The following is a 22457-nucleotide window of genomic DNA, read 5'->3' as shown; positions in this document are numbered from 1 at the left end:
TTGACTTGGAGTAACTGGGTGGCCAATGAAAACAGCCCCATGTTTCACTACTGGAACAATGTTGTTGACACAATCAAGAAGGTTCTTATCTTCATAAGATCCTTTCGAGAGGCAAACTTCATCATGATGATCAGTGCACTTGAGCAGCTCATTCCTCTTTTCTTTGCACTTGATCATACACACTATGCCAGATGGGCATCAGTGTTTCTTCAGGATCTCAAAGAGCTCAAATGGAGACACCCATACTTGTTCAAGGAATTTCTTTCAGGCTCTTTCACAGTAAACACCAGAGACAACCCATTCTCAAAGATTGCATGTGATCAAAAGCAGGAACATAACATAAAGGTCATCAAGTCTGACACTGGATATGTCGATATCATCAATCGGGAAGATCAAGAGTTCTTCAGGAAACTCGAACTTGCGCTACCCGAAATCCAGCGCTACCTAGATGAGGTCGAAGGTCAAGATCCATCACACGGGCACAAAGAAATGCTGGATTCCTTCAAGGAAACATTTTCAAGCCACACACTCAAGGTGTACCAGGGTATCCTTACCAACCCGTTCGATGAAGCTCAGTTCATGAGGTTGAACTCATCCATTCCCTTCCCAGATGTCATAAGTAAAGACTCCAGTTTTGTCTTTACAGTCGGCAAAACTCAGCATGACCAGTTTGTGCAGGAGCGAATTGTATTAAGTAAGAAGGATGTCAATGCAACCATCTCACGAAATGCCCTGAAACTCCCAAGTTCATGTGCAAAAGTCCAACTCGCTAGCCCTGCAATCAAGCCACCCAAAGGAACCTTTGCAAAGCTGAAGGAGGCCTGCAGATCAAGAGAAGAAGAGACAAGGAAGTTATTTGGTGGTGAATTCACAGGTGAAACTAATTGATATAAAGTCAGTTATTCAAATATTTTAGATGTTACTTAAGTCTTACCAGATTTTTAATACAGTGATATTCATTGATTCAATTTCACATTCAAGTTAATTGATTTGACAGTAAGCCCAAGAGTTACACTTAGCTTAACTATTCATTTCAATTTCAGGTTTACCCGACGCCTTGTCAACAAAGGATGGAGATATTTATCATAGCCAAAAGTCTCAAATTCTTAAGGACATCGGTGTACAAGTTCAATCTACATCCTCAGAAGGACTTGTGATAGATTTGTCTGTGCAAGTACGAATCATGGCAAAGTCTCTCACCAAAGGCATGACATTCCAAGACTTTGTAATCAAAGTGTTGAACAGCATTGCCAGGATCGGTCATGAGAAGAAAGCCAATCGTATTGACATTGTGGCTGACCTCTACCAGAATATGAGTATCAAGACTGCGACTAGGAAGAACCGGGGATCAGCAGGTAGTTCACAGATGGCTTTCAGTGAGAATGACACCATGCCAGAATCTAAGCAATTCTTTGAAGCTTTTCTGTCTAATGTAGACAACAAAGTAGCCCTGAATCTAATGTTCGCCAGGATTGCTAAGGCACAAGCGTGGAACTGGGACAAGGAGTTCAGCATCACCTACGGCAGAAAGGTGCTTGCAAACTTCGGCGAAAGCTTCGAGATCCTGCTTTATGACAGCATAGATATGCTTGAGGAGGCTGACTACCGCATCGTTTGCCATGTGATGCACATGCTAAACAAGGGGATCAAGTCAGTTACAGTTAGAACAGTCGACTCCGATGTGGTAGTCATCCTACTAGGGTTCACTACACAGTTCCTATCAGTATGTAATGACTTGCAACTTATAGTTGACTTTGCAGTTCCTGGCAAACGCCAATTCTACTCAATCACAGAAGCACACAAGAAGCTTGGTGGAGATGTGGCCGATGCCATGCCTGTGTTCCATTCTTTTAGTGGCTGTGATTCTGTGAGCGCCTTCTTTGGCCACTCAAAGACTGCTCAATACAAAGCCTGGATAAACCACAGTAAGTCCACAGAACTCACTGCTGCTTTGAGAGGACTAAGTTGCTGCCCTAGTATCGAGACAGTTAAGGAAAGCATGGAAGTTATTGAGCCCTGGGTAATGAGCTGGTACAACAAGACTGGACTGTACAACTGTGTCAGTATAGATGAGCTCAGATTCCAGCTGTTCAAGCACTCAGTTAATGATGAGCTGAGAGACCTACCCCCAAGTCAGGATGCGCTTCTACAGCATCTGTTGAGAGCTACATTCCAGGCAGGATGGCTGTGGGGAAACAGCCTGCTACAACTCCCTTGTCCCCCTGTCATTGAATGGGGTTGGACTACCGAAGGAGAGGAACTCTTCGTCAAGTGGAGCACAGTTTCCACAAGAGATACATTGTCTCAAGTAACAGGGGTGTGTAGTTGCAGATCTAATAAGTGTACCTCATGTTCTTGTGCTGGCAGAGGGATGAAATGTCTCATTTATTGCAAGTGCCTCAGCAAGTGTTTGAATCCAGTCTGATGGGATGTGTGAGGTTAAAATAAAGATTTTTTTGGACCTCACATGGTTTGCTTTGTTTCTTTGGTGGTTACTGGGTTCCTCCTCTTATAACAAAGAGTCAACTTGAATACTAGCACTCCATGAGTAGATGTAACACTTTTACTCAAACAAACTGTATAGCCTTCTTGCACAGATTTGGCTAAAGTTGATTGCATGCTGCTGATCAATTCAATGGAAAAAAGAACATGTTCATGAATAGCTCAAAACGTGAAGGTTTTAGGGCATACAGTATATTTGTTCAGAGCACTAATATAAATAGTTATTTCCACATCTTTTGAGCCCAATATCAACTCGGGGCAACCTCCGAGAGCTGAGCCTGAGATATAGTCCCAGGGCTAAAAAGTGGGCGTGGCCATGTATGTGACCAGTGAAAATTAGTTTTTTGTAAATACCTGAAAAAGTAAAGGTTTTGGGGTATATGTTTGTTCATAATGCTTATATAAATGTGGTGCTTCTGCTTCTTTTGAGCCCATGATCAGCTCTCTGCGACATTCAGGAGCCGAGATACTGAGTTCCAGGCCTAAAAAGTGGGCGTGGCCATTTCAGAGACTTCCCCCACCTAAAATTTTGGGCTCCTTGCATTTTTTTCTTTATTGGACCCTAAATTAACAGAAAAACATTGGCTCAAATGTGAATGACTTTTTGCAGCCTTGACCCCATATTTGCCCTTAACTGACCAGACTAATGTTGTGGCTCACTGTATCGAAGGCTGAACTGAGGTCGAGGAGGATGAGGATGTTAAGGGCTCCAGTATCAGCAGAGATGAGGAGGTCGATAACCAGAGTGGGCGATAACCAGACTGGAGGGGTTCAAGTAGGTTGTTGGAGTGTAGGTAGGTTTGGAGTTGTGTGGCGACAATGCGTTCCAGGGTTTTAGAGAGGAAGGGGAGATTGGAAATTGGCCGGTAGTGGTTGAGGCAGGATGGATCAAGACCAGGTTTCTTGAGAATTGGGGTGACAGCTGCAGTTTTGTAGGAAGAGGGGACAATTCCATGGGACAGTGAGGAATTGAAAAGTTTGGTGAGGTAGGGGCATAGGGCAGGGAGGCATTTCTTCAGTAAGGGGGTGGGGAGGGGATCAAGGGAGCAGGTTGTGGATTTTGATGAGTTGATGAGTTCAGAGATAGTGGTAGGGGCAACTGGAACAAACCGGGAGAGGCGGCGATCAGGGGGAGGGGTATGGAGGTCAAGAGGAATGCGGAGAAGAGGGGCTGGAGTAGGTGCTGCTGAGTCAGATGCAGGGGACAGTGATTTGTTGATAGCAGCGATTTTGTCTGCAAAAAATTGGAGAAATGAGTTGCATTGTTCAGCAGTAGAGTTGGAGAGGGCATCAGCACGGGGCTTGAGGAGGTTGTTTACAGTGGCGAAGAGGGTGCGGGGGTTGTGGTTGGAATCATTAATGATGGTGGAAAAATAGGCAGACTTGGCAGCGGTGAGGGCATCTTTGTAGGCAGAGGTGGAGGTTGTGGGCTTCTTGATGTACAATGAGAGATTTTTTCTTGGCAAGTCGTTCCAGTTGGCGGGCAGTCTGTTTCATTGTGCGGAGCTCAGGTGTGAACCAGGGTGCAGAGGTGTTGAAGGAGACTGTTTTTGTTTTGAGAGGGGCCAGTGTGTTGAGGGAGGCAGACAGGGTGGCGTTGAGGTGATTGGTGAGATCATCAGGTAAGGTAGAGGCTGGTTCCAGGGGGAGAGCAGATTGGAGAGTTGGAGGGGGTCATTAGATTTAGTATTGCGGAATGTTGTTTCTCTGAGGAGGTGTGGCCGAGGAGTTGGGGATGGAATAGTGAACTGGATGAGATTATGGTCTGACAGAGGAAATGAGGATGGATGGATGTTGTGTATCGGTAGATTGACAAAGCAGACCAGGTCAAGGATATAGGCAAATTGGTGGCTGTCCAGATCTGTGGTGATGATGTCCTTGTTGTGAGAGAGTGTAATACTGTCAAAACACTTCATAATAACTGGGGTCAGGGCAACTGGGCAATAGTCATTGAGGCAGTTGACTGCTGTCCCCTTGGGTACAGGTACAATGGTGCTGGATTTAAGGCAGGTTGGGACTACAGCCTGTTGTAAGGAGAGGTGGAAGATGTCGGTGAACACCCCTGTTAGTTGGTCAGCACATGTCTTCAGTGTGCGGCCCGACACCCTGTCTGCTGCTGCCTCTTTGGAGATATGGATTCTCCTCAGAGTGGTCTATGAGTCAACTAATAGTCTTTGCTAAGGACCTTGATTTGTAGACTCAGGTGTGTAACTGCTTGGCTGGTCATGTTGCCTATCCCTGTCATAGACGGTGAGGCAACTATGACTGAATTATTAGATTAGAAAATTAGTCTTGAAATGAATGGGATTTAAGTAAAATGTCTGTACCTCTGGCATTCCTTCATTGATCAGCTGACTTTTGGTATTGCTGTAATGGACAAACTGCATCAAACAACTTTTGTGTTGGAAACAGTCACCAGAACCACTTCTCATGTTGATATGGTCGTACGTGTGTTGTCGCGTTAGTCCATAGCATCCATGTTTTTATCTGATGAAGCTGATTTGTATGATGATGAAAGTATAAGTAGGTCCTATGAAGATATGATGCAAATATGGTGCACTGTATGGGTCCTTGAGGAGAAACTGTTCAGAATGAGAAAATATATAAATCTACCAAGTTACACATCTCTACTGTATGTGGTTCAGGATCTATGGCTGTTCACATCTGTGAAATTTAGCACCTAATAAAGCATGCACATGAGATTTGTTTGCAACATTTTTTGGGTCTGGCATAACTTTGTACACTCTTATCGTCATGCCAAAGTATATTAAAAGTAAGTAACGTGTGATTGAATTTAGGGCAGAAGAGTGAATAATGATAATGATAAAACCAACAATTACAAAAGGGGTAGAGCCCTTTCTGGACAGGATTACAATAATAATAATGGTAATAATTCTAACTGTGTACAGGAAAGTCCTCGGGTCCAACAGTGCGTATTAAAGCCCGGTACCAGAGCATTGTCATCCTGCCGATGGAACAGTACAAGGAGTTTGCAGAGTACATCAGCTCCAATTACCTCCTGCTGTGCTCCACGCTGGAGTCCTCCATCAGTCTGAGGGCTAAAGAGGAGCTGGCAGCCGCCATGGTTCATATCCTGCACAGCACCGGCAAGGCTAAGGTAACTTGACACCCTGCCTCAAACAAGTACAAACTAGCTATGCTGAAACCTTTAGTAATATACCAGACCTCAAAATCTTACTGAATAGATCCTACCTACACTCTGTGAATCCCTAACTAGTACATACTCTAACCCCTTAACCACTACGTACTAGCTACAATGTAACCCTTAACCACTACATACTAGCTACAACATAACCCTTAACCACTACATACTGGCTACAACGTTAACCCTTAACCACTACATACTAGCTACAACATAACCCTTAACCACTACATACTAGCTACAACATAACCCTTAACCACTACAGACTAGCTACAACATAACCCTTAACCACTACATACTAGCTACAACTTAACCCTTAACCACTACATACTAGCTACAATGTAACCCTTAATCACTACAGACTAGCTATAATGTAACCCTTAACCACTACATACTAGCTACAGCGTAACCCTCAACCACGACATACTAGCTACAGCATTAACCCTTAACAACTACATGATAGCTACAATGTAACCCTTAACCAATACATACTAGCAACAACTTAACCCTTAACCACTAGATACTAGCTACAACGTAACCCTTAACCGCTACATACTAGTTACAACATAACCCTTAACCAATACATACTAGCTACAATGTAACCCTTAACCACTACATACTGGCTAAAACATTAAACCTTAACCACTACATACTAGCTACAACATAACCCTTAACCACTACATACCAGCTACAACATAACCCTTAACCACTACATACTAGCTACAAAATAACCCTTAACCACTATAACACTACATACTAGCTACAACATAACCCTTAACCACTACATACTGGCTACAACGTTAACCCTTAACCACTACATTCTAGCTACAACATAACCCTTAACCACTACATACTACCTACAATGTAACCCTTAACCACTACATACTGGCTACAATGTTAACCCTTAACCACTACATACTAGCTACAACATACCCCTTAACCACTACATACTAGCTACAACTTAACCCTTAACCACTACATACTAGCTACAATGTAACCCTTAACCATTACAGACTAGCTACAATGTAACCCTTAACCAATTCAATAGATATTAGCTAGGCCCTAACCCTCTTAACTAGTATGTACATCCAACAATAACCCTATAAATATAATGTGAAAGCAGATGATTTTCTAAGAAATCCACAAAGAAGTGTTCCTGCTTCCTTAGCAGAACAATTTCATAGTTTGCTTCATTACAAATAATGAATATGTCCACATAAACATCCATCTACACAGACACATCTACATTAACACACAGCTACAAAAACACATTTACATAAAGACATACTAAGCACTTAAACTTGTTTTTGAGCAGTAAACTAAATGATGTGAATGTGCAGTGATGAAAGTCAAGTCAAAGCGTTTGTCATACGCACATTTAAAAACAAGTTTCCCTGTACAATGAAAGTATTCTCTTGCCTTCCACTCTGAATGCAGTTATAAATTTATAAATAACCCCACAAAGAATAGAAAGAATATAAAATAAATTAGAATAAATAAATTAATATCAGCAGAGATAAGAAGAGAAAATGAATAAATTATCCAAATAATATTAGGTACAGTATAAAAAAATACAATACACAGCGGCGATATATTGTATCTGTGCAAAAACTATATTTATGCACAATCTGTATTTGTATAAAATTCGATGTGATAATAATAATAATAATTATAAATTAAATGGCGACAGGCATGGGCGCAAGTCCATGAAAACTGGGATGGCATCCAGCACTTTACCTGTGCCCCCGTCCATAGGGTTAGTGGTTGTGTCAGGAAGGGCATCCGACGTAAAATTTTGCCAAATCAATATGCAGATTGACAAGACCATACCGGATCGAACAACGGTCAGCATTGGTGCTGTGCCCTCACAGGGTCCTGATGGAAACTGTAAAATCTGCTGTGGCGACCCCTGAAAAACAGGGAAAAAGCTGAAAGAATAATAATAATTATAAAGTAAACTTATTTGTACACATAGTATATAAGCAGAAATATGAAATTATATGTACACACAGTGGGTAAATGTCTTGAGTGTGCAGTGTGACTTGTGTGTGCATGTGGATGTGGATGAAGGTGCGTGTGTTTTTTTAAGCAATATATTTATTGAATTTTTTTTGCAAATTACATCAAAACAAGTAATAGCACAGTACAGCAAACATTTTCACCCTACCTCCCCCCCCCAATAACCCCGTCCCTATAACAAGTAATACAATTCAAAGCAGGGTTAAAAAAGATAATAAAAATAAAAATTACATTAATAAAAATAATAAAATAAAATAATAATAACAATAATTTCTTTCACAGACTGATTAGAGGGTGTGTTTTTTTTTCAGTTGCTTTTACGCATATAAACAATCAGATAGAGTTGTTCTACTCCCCCAGAGCTTGTTCTTGCTGAAGCAAGTTACCAACATTAGTATTACGTCTTAAGAAGTACAGAAACAATCCCCAGATTTGATCAAAAACACTTTGTTTATGTCTAACAATATACATTATCTTTTCCATTGACATGTTTGAAGCCATTTCTTTAACCCACATACCAATTCTTGGTCCATCAACACTTTTCCAATTAAGAGCAATTACACGTTTTGCTTGTAATATACACATATCTATAAATCTGAACTCATTGCTATGTAGATGTGGGGTGGTAGGATATAAACCAAGAATAAAAAGCTTTGGACTCAATGGTAATTTCTTTGACAAAATTTGATCAATCATATCAACAACATCTTGCCAGAAGGTTTTCACTTCCACACATTCCCATATACAGTGAAACAGCGTCCCCCTTGCCTCACTACACTTAATACAGGTATCAGGAATATTGTCATTAAACTTGTGCAATTTAACAGGAGTTATATATGTACGCATCAGCCATTTAGTATACTGTAGAAGCTTTAGGTTGCTGCTAACTGTCTGTCTCTGGGCCTCTTTACATGCCTCACTCCATTCTTCTAAAGATATTTCCTCCTCTATATCTCCCTCCCATCATCTCAGTTTTGTCTCTGATGATTCATCAGATCCAGATACAAATAAGTCATACATAGTTGAAATTAAACCTTTATCATAACAGTGTTTTGTGACTGCAACTTCTAATATAGAAATGGTAGGAATGTCTAATGAATGGCTTTGACAGGATATAAAACTCCTCAGCTGAAGATATTTGAAAAAATGATTCCTTGGAATGTCATACTTGGTAGATATTTCCTCAAAGGACATGAATACTTCATCCTCCTCCCTGTACATGTCTTGCACTTTCCTTAACCCCTTTTCAGCCCATAATTTAAATCCCCTATCATTTTGCCCTGGTTTGAAATTGGCATTACCCCAAATAGGACTGAAGGGTGACTGGGACATATTTATATTCAAATACTTACAAGCATCGAACCAAACATCAATCATATTCAATATTATAGGGTTGTCTGTAATTCTCTTCAGATATTTCCGGTCTGCTGAGTACAAATACAGGCGTAGGTGCGTGTGTTTAGAGTAGTGGGAGTGGGAGTGAGAGAAGCTACCTGTATGGTGAGGTGGGATGGGATTGGGCAAGGGCAATAGCTTGGATCTGTTGATCAGTTTGATAGCCTGAGGATAAAAGCTGCCCCTCATCCTAGAGTTTCTACATTTCACATTTCTGTACCTCCTACCAGAGGGCATAAGTGTGAAAAACCTGTTTTGGGGGTGGGTGGAGTCTTTGATGATGCTGCAGGCTTTTCTATGGACTCTCCAGTGGTAGATGTCCTGCAGAGATCATAGGAGCACCCTGATGATCTTCTCATAAATCTTTGCTACTCTCTGCAGGCATTTGCGGTCATGGCGGTGCTTTTACCATACCACACAGTGATGCAGCTGGTCAGGATAATCTCTATGATGCAACATGTAGAAGCTGCTGAGAATCTTTGTTGACTTGTCAAATTTCCTCAGCCTCCTTAGAAAGTACAGCCACTGTTGTGCTAACTTGACCAGCTTGGTGATGTTACGTGACAAAGTGAGTTCATCACTGATGTGGACCCCCACAGATTTAAGCCTGCTGACCCTCTCCACCTCAGACTCACGGATTGCCAGCTGTCGATAAGGTCTCTTCTCCTTCCTGATGTCCACTATCATATCCTTGGTCGATCATATCTATGTTGAGAGAGTGGTTGCTGTTGTCACATCATGTCATCAGACTTGCCACCTCTCTCCTGTATGCTATTTTGTCACCCCCAGTGATCAGACCAATGATTGTGATGTTGTCAGCAAATTTCAAGATAGTGTTATCCTTGTGTGAGGCGACACAGTCATAGTTTACAGTGTAGAGCTTGGGGCCGAGGACGCATCCTTGTGAGGTTTCAGTGTTCATCACCACATTGTTTGAAGTTAGATTTCTAATTGTGACAGACTGCTGTTTTCCAGTGAGGAAATCTAACTTCCAGTTACAGAGTGTGGGGTTCAGGCCAAGGTTGCACAATTTGTTTGTGTGTTTGTTTTGGAGGACTGTATTAAAGGCTGAGCTGTACTCAATGAAGAACATTCTGACATAAGAGTCTTTGTTTTCCAGATGGGAGAGGATATTTGCAGTGCTGCAGAGATAGTGTCCTCAGGGGGTCTGTTGGGGTGATACACATACTGCAGGGAGTCCGGTGATTCCGGTGCATTACTCTGAATGAGGGCCAGAACCACTCTCTAAAAGCACTTCATTGTGATTGGAGTAAGTGCAACTGGCCTGTATTCATTCCGACAAGTGACTGGGCTCTTCCTAGGGACCGGGATGATGGTGGTGATTTTAAAGCAGGTTTGAACTGTACCCTGTGCGAGAGACAGGTTGAAAATGGAGGTAAACATGTCAGTCGGTTCTGAAGCACGTCTTGAGGGCCCGCCTGGGGATGTTATCTGGGCCTGCTGCCTTGTGAGGGTTGATTCTCCTTAGGACTTTGTGTGATCCAGGCTTAAGAACAGGGGCGAAAGAGCCTCTGCAGTGGCTGCCCCTGATCTCTGGAACAAGTTACTGTACACATAAGATCTGCCCCTGATCTCTGGAACAAGTTACCAGTACACATAAGATCTGCCCCTGATCTCTTGAACAAGTTACCAGTACACATAAGATCTGCCCCTGACCTCTTGAACAAGTTACCAGTACACATCAGATCTGCCCCTGATGTCTTGAACAAGTTAACAGTACACATAAGATCTGCCCCTGGTCTCCAGAACAACGTACCAGTACACATCAGATCTGCCCCTGATCTCTTGAACAAGTTGCCAGTACACATAAGATCTGCCCCTGATCTCTTGAACAAGTTACCAGTACACATCAGATCTGCCCCTGATCTCTGGAACAAGTTACCAGTACACATAAGATCTGCCCCTGATCTCTGAAACAAGTTACCGGTACACATCAGATCTGCCCCTGATCTCTTGAACAAGTTACCAGTACACATCAGATCTTCCCCTGATCTCTTGAACAAGTTACCAGTACACATAAGATCTGCCCCTGACCTCTTGAACAAGTTACCAGTACACATCAGATCTGCCCCTGATCTCTTGAACAAGTTAACAGTACACATCAGATCTGCCCCTGGTCTCCGGAACAACGTACCAGTACACATCAGATCTGCCCCTGATCTCTGGAACAACTTACCAGTACACATCAGATCTGCCCCTGATCTCTGGAACAACTTACCAGTACACATCAGATCTGCCCCTGATCTCTGGAACAACTTACCAGTACACATCAGATCTGCCCCTGATCTCTGGAACAACGTACCAGTACACATCAGATCTGCCCCTGATCTCTGAAACAACGTACCAGTACACATCAGATCTGCCCCTGATCTCTGGAACAACGTACCAGTACACATCAGATCTGCCCCTGACCTCTTGAACAAGTTACCAGTACACATCAAGATCTGCCCCTGATCTCTTGAACAAGTTAACAGTACACATTAGATCTGCCCCTGATCTCTGGAACAACGTACCAGTACACATCAGATCTGCCCCTGATCTCTGGAACAACGTACCAGTACACATCAGATCTGCTCAGACCCCAGAGACTTTTAAATCGTGGTTAAAGACCTACCTCTTGTCACTGGCATTCAATTCAAGTTGAGCTTGACACCGTGATTTTATTGTGATATATACTTTACTCTGATGTTTTATTGTTTACATTTTAATTTCTTTGTTGTACTGTTTACCTGTATTTTGATATTCACGTGTTACTCGTTTTATATTGTATTTTAAGCTTGTGCAGCACTTTGGTTCCATTGTGGTTGTTTTAAATGTGCTATATAAATATATTTGACTGGACTTGACTTGACTTGACTGGACTTGACTTGACTTGACTTGACTTGACTTGACTTGACTTGACTTGACTGGACTTGACTGGACTTGACTTGACTGGACTTGACTGGACTGGACTTGACTTGACTGGACTTGACTTGACTTGACTGGACTTGACTGGACTTGACTTGACTGGACTTGACAATAACAACAAAATAAAGTCTCACAAACGGGACGCGTCTGTTTCCTGTATGTCAACTGCTGAGGTGTGTTCATCAGTGTGTCCGTTAAGGAGAGCTGTCTCCTCTGTCTCCTCTGTCTCGTCTGTCCACATCATGTCATAAGGGGTTTTAATTTGAATACCGACTCTGACCTCTGTTTGCAGGACTTCCTAACAGACTTGATGATGGCGGAGGTGGACCGTTGTCGTGACAACGATCAGCTGATCTTCAGAGAGAACACTCTGGCGGCCAAGAGCATCGAGGAATATCTGAAACGAGTGGGACAGAAATACCTGCAGGACGCTCTGGGTACACAGACACACACACCACACACCATACACCACACATAATCACACACACCACACACCACATACCATACAGAAACACACACACACAGACACACACCACACACACACACACACACACACACACCATATACCTCACATAATCACACACACCACACACCACATACCATACAGAAACACACACACACACACACACACACACACCATATACCACACATAAACACACACACACACACACACACACACACACACACACACACACACACACACACACACACACACACACACCATATACCACACATAATCACACACACCACACACCACATACCATACAGAAACACACACACACACACACACACACACACAGACACACACCATATACCACACATAAACCCACACCACACATACACACACACACACACCATATACCACATATAAACACACACACACACACACACACACACACACACACACACACACACATACACACATACACACACACCATATACCACACATAAACACACACACACACACACACACACACACACCATATACCACATGTAAACACACACCACACACACACACACCATATACCACATATAAACACACACACACACACACACATACACACACACCACACACACACACACCATCTACTACTACTACCACCATTATTACTACTACTACTACTACTACTACTACTACTACTACTTGCAGCTGCTCCCGTTAGGGGGCGCCACAGCGGATCATCGTTTCCATCTCTTCCTGTCTTCTGCATCTTCCTCTATCACACCAGCCACCTGCATGTCCTCCCTCACCACATCCATAAACCTCCTCTTTGGCCTTCCTCTTCTCCTCTTCCCTGGCAGCTCCATATTCAGCATCCTTCTCCCAATATACCCAGCATCTCTCCTCCACACATGTCCAAACCATCTCAATCTTGTCTCTCTTGCGTTGTCTCCAAACCGTCCAACCTGAGCTGTCCCTCTAATATACTCGTTCCTAATCCTGTCCTTCTTCATCACTCCCAGTGAAAATCTTATCATCTTCATCTCTGCCACCTCCAGCTCCACCTCCTGTCTTTTCATCAGTGCCACTGTCTCCAAACCATATAACATAGCTGGTCTCACTACCATCTTGTAAACCTTCCCTTTAACTCTTGCTGGCACCCTTCTGTCACACATCACTTCTGACACTCTTCTCCACCCACTCCACCCTGCCTGCACTCTCTTCTTCACCTCTCTTCTGCACTCCCCGTTACTTTGGACAGTTGACCCCAAGAATTTAAACTCAAATGCCTTCGTCACCTCCACTCCTTGCATCCTCACCATTCCACTGTCCTCCCTCTCATTCACGCATAGGTATTCCTTCTTGCTCCTACTGACTTTCATTCCTCTTCTCTCCAGTGCATACCTCCACCTCTCCAGGCTCTCCTCCACCTGCACCCTGCTCTCGCTACAGATTACAATGTCATCCGCAAACATCATCATCCATGGAGACTCCTGCCTGATCTCGTCCGTCAACCTGTCCATCACCACTGCAAACAAGAAAGGGCTCAGAGCTGATTCTTGATGTAATCCCACCTCCACCTTGAACCCATCTGTCATTCCAACCACACACCTCATCACTGTCACACTTCCCTCATACATATCCTGCACCACCCCTACATACTTCTCTGCAACTCCTGACTTCCTCATACAATACCACACCTCCTCTCTCGGCACCCTGTCGTATGCTTTCTCTAAATCTACAAAGACACAATGCAACTCCTTCTGGCCTTCTCTATACTTCTCCATCAACACTCTCAAAGCAAACATCACATCTGTGGTGGTCTGTCATGGCATGAAACCATACTGCTGCTTGCTGATCATCACCTCTCCTCTTAACCTAGCTTCTATTACTCTTTCCCATATCTTCATGCTGTGGCTGATCAACTTTATACCTCTGTAGTTGTTACAGTTCTGCACATCGCCCTTGTTCTTGAAAATCTGCACCAGTATGCTTCTTCTCCACTCCTCAGGCATCCTCTCACTTTCCAGGATTGTGTTAAACAATCTAGTTAAAAACCCCACTGCCATCTCTCCTAAACACCTCCATGTCTCCACAGGTATGTCATCAGGACCAACTGCCTTTCCAGTCTTCATCCTCTTCATAGCTGCCCTCACTTCCTCCATGCTAATCCGCTGAACTTCCTGATTCACTATCCCCACATCATCCAACCTTCTCTCTCTCTCATTTTCTTCATTCATCAGCCCCTCAAAGTACTCCTTCCACCTTCTCAGCGCACTCTCCTCGCTTGTCAGCACATTTCCATCTCTATCCTTCATCACCCTAACCTGCTGCACATCCTTCCCAGCTCGGTCCCTCTGTCTAGCCAATCAGTACAAGTCCTTTTCTCCTTCCTTAGTGTCTAACCTGTCATACAACTCACCATACTCAATTTCCTTTGCCTTTGCCACCTCTCTCTTCACTTTATGCTGCATCTCCTTGTACTCCTGTCTACTTTCTTCATCTCTCTGGCTATCCCACTTCTTCTTTGCCAACCTCTTCCTCTGTGTACTTTGCTGTACTTCCTCATTCCACCACCAAGTCTCCTTGTCTTCCTTCCTCTGTCCTGATGACACACCAAGTACCTTCCTAGCTGTCTCCCTCACTATTTCTGCAGTGGTTGTCCAGCCATCTGGCATCTCTTCACTACCACCCAGTGCCTGTCTTACCTCGTGCCTGAACTCCACACAGCAGTCTTCCTTCTTCAACTTCCACCATTTGATCTTCAGCTCTGCCTTCACTCGCTTCCTCTTCTTGGTCTCCAAAGTCATCCCACAGACCACCATCCCATGCTGCCTAGCCGTCACCACCTTGCAGTCTCCAATCCTTTTTAGATGGCGCCTTCTACATAAGATATAGTCCACCTGTGTGCACTTTCCTCCACTCTTGTACGTCACCCTGTGTTCCTCCCTCTTTTTGAAATATGTATTCACCACAGCCATTTCCATCCTTTTCGCAAAATCGACCACCATCTGTCCTTCCACATTTCTCTCCTTGACTCCATACCTTCCCATCACCTCCTCATCACCCCTGTTCCCTTCACCAACATGCCCATTGAAGTCTGCTCCACTCACCATTCTCTCCCCCTTGGCTACCCTCCCCACCACGTCATCCAGCTCACTCCAGAATTCTTCTTTCTCGTCCATCTCACACCCAACTTGCGCGGCATATGGGCTGGTAACATTCAGCAATACACCTTCGATTTCCAGCTTCATACTCATCACTCTGTCTGACACTCTCTTCACCTCCAGCACGCTCTTGACATACTCTTCCTTCAGAATGACCCCTACCCCATTTCTCCTCCCATTCGCACCATGGTAGAAGAGTTTGAACCCACCTCCGATACTCCTGGCCTTACTCCCCTTCCACCTGGTCTCTTGCACACACAGTATGCTTACCTTTCTTCTCGTCTTCATATTGGCCAGCTCTCTCCCTTTACCAGTAATAGTGCCAACATTCAAAGTTCCGACGCTCACCTGCACAGTTCTGCCCTTCCTCGGATGATAGATCGGTTAAGGAACAACTCCCTAAAAACCTTTAACAGGAGAAAAACTAGGAAGAAACCTCAGGGAGAGCAACAGAGGAGGACCTCTCTCCCACGATGCACAATGTGCGATGATGTTGTGTTTACACAATTTCCCCAATACAACACTGAAAGAAGATAACACAATTATAATGGAACTTCAAGATATATAAGATATGTATCATAACTGTGGGTACACACAGGAGCCCTGTATATTGAGAGCAGAGAGTGCGAGATGGCATGTAGGGTTTAAGGAGATCAGACAGGTAAGATGGGGCAAGCCCATTTAGGATTTTATAAGTCAGCAGAAGCACCTGGTACTCTGATCTAACATGGATAGGAAGCCAGTGAAGTAGGATTAAATATGGTCAGATTTCCTAGATTTAGTTAGGATTCTAGATTTAGGTAGGATTCCATATTTAGTTAGGATTCCATATTTAGTTAGGATTCTAGATTTAGTCAGGATTCCAGATTTCGTTAGGATTCTAGATTTAGCCAGGATTCCAGATTTAGTTAGGATTCTAGATTTGGCCAGGATTCCAGATTTAGTTAGGATTCTAGATTTGGTCATATTCCAGATTTCGGTAGGATTCTAGATTTAGTCAGGATTCCAGATTTCGTTAAGATTCTAGATTTAGTCAGGATTCCAGATTTCGTTAGGATTCTAGATTTAGCCAGGATTCCAGATTTAGCTAGGATTCTAGATTTGGTCAGGATTCTAGATTTTATGATTCTAGCTGCAGCATTCTGAACCATCTTTTAGTACTAGCATGTGGCAGACCTGAAAACAGAACAATACAGTAATCAAGTCTGGAGGAAACTGTCAGAAGTTTAATGTGTGTAATGTGTGTATATATATATATATATATATATATATATATATATATATATATGTGTGTGTGTGTGTGTGTGTGTGTGTGTGTGTGTGTGTGTGTGTGTGTGTGTGTGGTTGTTTACAGGGGAGTTTATAAAAGCTCTCTACGAGTCAGATGAAATCTGTGAGGTTGACCCAGCACGCTGTGCGACCTCTGACCTCTTGGAGCACCAAGCCAACCTGAGGATGTGCTGTGAGCTGGCCTTCTGTAAGATCCTAGACTCCTACAGGTACACACACACACCCACAGACACACAGACACAGACACAGACACACACACACACACACACACACACACACACACACACACACACACACACACACACACACACTTGTAGAAGTATAAGAAGACGGTTGGTGTAGTGATGTGAGAGGTGGTCTTACACATACCTGCAGAAAGCTGGGCTGTACATCTTAACCTGTTTCACCTTGCTCGCTATAACAGCCTACTCAGTAATAAGCAGTACTCAGTACTACTCAGTAACAAGTACTACTCAGTAAAAGTACTACTAAGTAATAATAATAATAATGTTAATAACTTAATCTTATATAGCACTTTTCTAATACTCAATTGCTTTACAATAAACTGGGTGAAACAGGACGACAGATAAACATAACACAGATATACAGGGGTGGATGGGAAGGGGGGGCAGACATACAGGGGTGGATGGGAAGGGGGGGAAGACATACAGGGGTGGATGGGAAGGGGGGGCAGACATACAGGGGTGGATGGGAAGGGGGGGCAGACATACAGGGGTGGATGGGAAGGGGGGACAGACATACAGGGGTGGATGGGAAGGGGGGGCAGACATACAGGGGTGGATGGGAAGGGGGGGGGGACATACAGGGGTGGATGCGAAGGGGGGCTACGAGAGGGAGAGGCGGCCGCCACACACGACGCCAGCAGTACTCTCTCACTTGGACAGATACAAAAGGGAAAGAAAAACCAACATCATAAATCACATAAATCGCAGATGAAGTCTGAAGAGGTGAGTCCCGACCATTGACCTGAATGTGGGCAGACCGCAGCAGTGTCCGATGCGCTTGGGGAGGGAGTTGAGGAAGGGGGCAGGTCGAGCGCTCAGTCGCCAGCCTGCCCCAGACCAGGGCTGGATGAGAGGATGGCGGGGGGGGGGGGGGCACGAGAAGGCAATGGAGAAAAGGTGTGTCTTGAGATGGGATTGGAAGAGTGGGAGGGATCCTGAGTCTCTAATGATTTGGGGAAGTGAGTTCCAGAGCCTGGGAGCTGCTCTGGAGAAGGCTCGGTCACCAAAGCCATGGAGGTTGGACCTGGTGGTAGAAAGAAGGGAGGCTGAGGTGGATCTGAGGGACCGAGAGGGTTGGTAGGGGGAGAGGAGATCGGTGAGGTATGGGGGAGCCAATTTGCAAAGGGCTTTATAAGTAAGAACCAGGATTTTGTAATTGATCCGGTGGGAGATGGGTAGCCAGTGGAGGTCTTTTAGGACTGGGGTGGTGTGGTGCCAGGATTTGGTGAAAGTTAAAAGTCAGAGTATGATTAAGTAATAGGCATGTACTCTGTACAGCTGAAGTACTATTAAGTAATAAGCATGTACTCTGTACAGCAGAACCTGCATGCGTATCTTCCCTCATCAAGTCCACACACGAAGCTAAACATCTTGTTAAACAGTGATAAGGTAAGGTTCATCTTCTGCAGCAGCCAGCTATGCAGCCACCCCCTCCCAGGCCGACTGCCCGAAGGTCCATCCTTTGTCCAACCCCCCTCAACACCCCCCCCAATACAAACCATAAACACCAAAGACTTTGGTGTGAGCTCCCTTTCCTGCAACCACTTTTTGTTCCCCAAGTGTCTCAATCTCCACCTTTCACAAACCATCACCCCAAAACCTGACGACAATACTCAGCAGTGAACCATGTCAACCCATCACCCCAAAACCTGATGACAATAGTCAGCAGTGAACCATGTCAACCCATCGACCCAAAACCTGATGACAATAGTCAGCAGTGAACCATGTCAAACTATCACCCCAAAACCTGATGACAATAGTCAGCAGTGAACCATGTCAAACTATCACCCCAAAACCTGATGACAATAGTCAGCAGTGAACCATGTCAAACCATCACCCCAAAACCTGATGACAATAGTCAGCAGTGAACCATGTCAAACTATCACCCCAAAACCTGATGACAATACTCAGCAGTGAACCATGTCGAACTATCACCCCAAAACCTGATGACAATAGTCAGCAGTGAACCATGTCAAACTATCACCCCAAAACCTGATGACAATAGTCAGCAGTGAACCATGTCAAACTATCACCCCAAAACCTGATGACAATACTCAGCAGTGAACCACATCAAACTATCACCCCAAAACCTGATGACAATACTCAGCAGTGAACCATGTCAACCCATCACCCCAAAACCTGATGACAATACTCAGCACTGAACCATGTCAAACCATCACCCCAAAACCTGATGACAATACTCAGCAGTGAACCATGTCAACCCATCACCCCAAAACCTGATGACAATACACAGTAGTAAACCATGTCAAACTATCACCCCAAAACCTGATGACAATACACAGTAGTAAACCATGTCAAACTATCACCCCAAAACCTGATGACAATACTCAGCAGTGAACCACATCAAACCATCACCCCAAAACCTGATTACAATACTCAGCAGTGAACCACATAAAACTATCACCCCAAAACCTGATGCGGATACACAGTAGTGAACCACATCGAACTATCTACCCAAAAGGTGCCAGTGTTTCGGTCGTGGGTGCATCCAGGATGTTTGTTTTTTGGTCTTCTGTTGAAACAGTGTGTTGGTAATGGTGAGGTCCTGCTCTGCACAGTGTTAGCAGCCTCAGACCATTTGCATTAACCTGACCAACCCCATGCCTTCCCAGTACTCCACTCCATGTACCACTGTTCTTTCCTACCCTAGCGCTAACCTGACCAACCCCGTGCCTTCCCAGTACTCCACTCCATATACCATTGTTCTTTCCTACCCTAGCGCTAGCCTGACCAACCCCATGCCTTCCCAGTACTCCACTCCATGTACCACTGTTCTCTCCTACCCTAGCGCTAACCTGACCAACCCCATGCCTTCCCAGTACTCCACCCTCTGTACCACTGTTCTCTCCTACCCTAGCGCTAACCTGACCAACCCCATGCCTTCCCAGTACTCCACTCCATGTACCACTGTTCTTTCCTACCCTAGCGCTAACCTGACCAACCCCACGCCTTCCCAGTACTCCACTGCATGTACCATTGTTCTCTCCTACCCTAGCACTAACCTGATCAACCCCACGCCTTCCCAGTACTCCACTCCATATACCATTGTTCTTTCCTACCCTATCTAACCTGTCCAATCTCGTGCCTTCCCAGTACTCCACTCCATATACCATTGTTCTTTCCTACCCTAGCGCTAACCTGACCAACCCCATGCCTTCCTAGTACTCCACTCCACGTACCACTGTTCTTTCCTACCCTAGCACTAACCTGACCAACCCCACGCCTTCCCAGTACTCCACTCCATATACCATTGTTCTTTCCTACCCTATCTAACCTGTCCAATCTCGTGCCTTCCCAGTACTCCACTCCATATACCATTGTTCTTTCCTACCCTAGCGCTAACCTGACCAACCCCATGCCTTCCCAGTACTCCACTCCATGTACCACTGTTCTCTCCTACCCTAGCGCTGGCCTGACCAACCCCATGCCTTCCCAGTACTCCACTCCATGTACCACTGTTCTCTCCTACCCTAGCGCTAACCTGACCAACCCCACGCCTTCCCAGTACTCCACTCCATGTACCATTGTTCTCTCCTACCCTAGCGCTAACCTGACCAACCCCATGCCTTCCCAGTACTCCACTCCATATACCATTGTTCTTTCCTACCCTATCTAACCTGTCCAATCTCGTGCCTTCCCAGTACTCCACTCCATATACCATTGTTCTTTCCTACCCTAGCGCTAACCTGACCAACCCCATGCCTTCCCAGTACTCCACTCCATGTACCACTGTTCTCTCCTACCCTAGCGCTAACCTGACCAACCCCATGCCTTCCCAGTACTCCACCCTCTGTACCACTGTTCTCTCCTACCCTAGCGCTAACCTGACCAACCCCATGATTTCCCAGTACTCCACTCCATGTAACACTGTTCTTTCCTACCCTAGCGCTAACCTGACCAACCCCATGCCTTCCCAGTACTCCACTCCATGTGACACTGTTCTTTCCTACCCTAGCGTTAACCTGACCAACCCCATGCCTTCCCAGTACTCCACTCCATGTACCACTGTTCTCTCCTATCCTAGCGCTATTTTTTTTTATACATTTATTTCTGATTTTTCCCTTTTTTCTCCCAATTTAGTGGCCAATCGATCTCTATTTTAATTCAAACACCCACCCTCGTACTGCATGCCTTCGCCAACTGCATCTCTCCGGCCGGCAGTCTCGAAGGAGACCGCCTCCCACTTTCGTGACAAGGTGAATCCGGGCCGAACCACTGTTTTTTCCGACACACGCAGAGATGCATTCACGTGACGAACACAAGCCGACTCCGCCCCCCTTCCGAAGACAGCATTGCCAATGATTGCTGCTTCATTGAGTCTGGCCATAGTCGCATCTGACGAGACCGGGGCGCGAACCCCAGTCCCCAGTGGGCAACTGCATCGACACAAAGCCGATACTTAGACCACTACACCACCGCGTACCCCATCCTAGCGCTAATTTGACCAACCCCATGCCTTTCCAGTACTCCACTCCATGTACCACTGTTCTTTCCTACCCTAGCGCTAATTTGACCAACGTACTCCACTCCATGTACCACTGTTCTCTCCTACACTAGCGCTAACCTGACCAACCCCATGCCTTCCCAGTACTCCACTCCATGTACCACTGTTCTCTCCTACCCTAGCGCTAACCTGACCAACCCCATGCCTTCCCAGTACTCCACTCCATGTACCACTGTTCTTTCCTACCCTAGCGCTAACCTGACCAACCCCATGCCTTCCCAGTACTCCACTCCAGATACCACTATTCTTTCCTACCCTAGCATTATCCTGACCAACCCCATGCCTTCCCAGTACTCCACTACAGATACCACTATTCTTTCCTACCCTAACATTAACCTGACCAACCCCATGCCTTCCCAGTACTCCACTCCATATACAATTGTTCTCTTCTGCCCTAGCAATAAAGTCCCCCAGAAGAAGGATCTTATCCTTTTTTTGGGATACGATGAAGGGCCTCATCTATTTGCTGGTAGAAGCTGTCCTTCACACAACTGTCAGATGGTAGTGTTGGTGCATATGCACTTAACAGAGTGGCATAGTGTGCCTTTGCTAGGGGGATACACGGAATCATTAGCCTCTCACTTAGTCTGGTGGGTGTTTCGGCGAGGCTGGGTAGAATGCTGTTCTTGATTGCCAGTCCAACAACATGCTGATGTTGTCCGCCAAGAGGATAGCCTCTCCAGAAAAAGGTGGACCCTCCTTCCTCTCTCAGGGAGCCTTCACCCAGGAGCCTGGTTTTGCTGAAGGCAGTGATGTCCACGTTGTAGCATCTCAGTTCCTC

At 44.9% G+C, this 22457-nt stretch overlaps 1 protein-coding gene across 1 annotated transcript in view; it reads left to right on the top strand.

The window, feature by feature from the left end:
- Positions 1-22457, top strand: part of LOC130111005 (disabled homolog 2-interacting protein-like) — a 145569-nt gene that overhangs the window by 38036 nt on the left and 85076 nt on the right. The window contains 3 exon segments of the mRNA XM_056278076.1: positions 5412-5620; positions 12300-12444; positions 16971-17116. Coding sequence (XP_056134051.1) covers positions 5412-5620; positions 12300-12444; positions 16971-17116 — 500 coding nt within the window.

Source organism: Lampris incognitus, chromosome 1, assembly GCF_029633865.1.
Source record: "Lampris incognitus isolate fLamInc1 chromosome 1, fLamInc1.hap2, whole genome shotgun sequence".
Classification (NCBI taxonomy): domain Eukaryota; kingdom Metazoa; phylum Chordata; class Actinopteri; order Lampriformes; family Lampridae; genus Lampris; species Lampris incognitus.
This window is presented reverse-complemented; position numbering and strand designations above follow the sequence as displayed.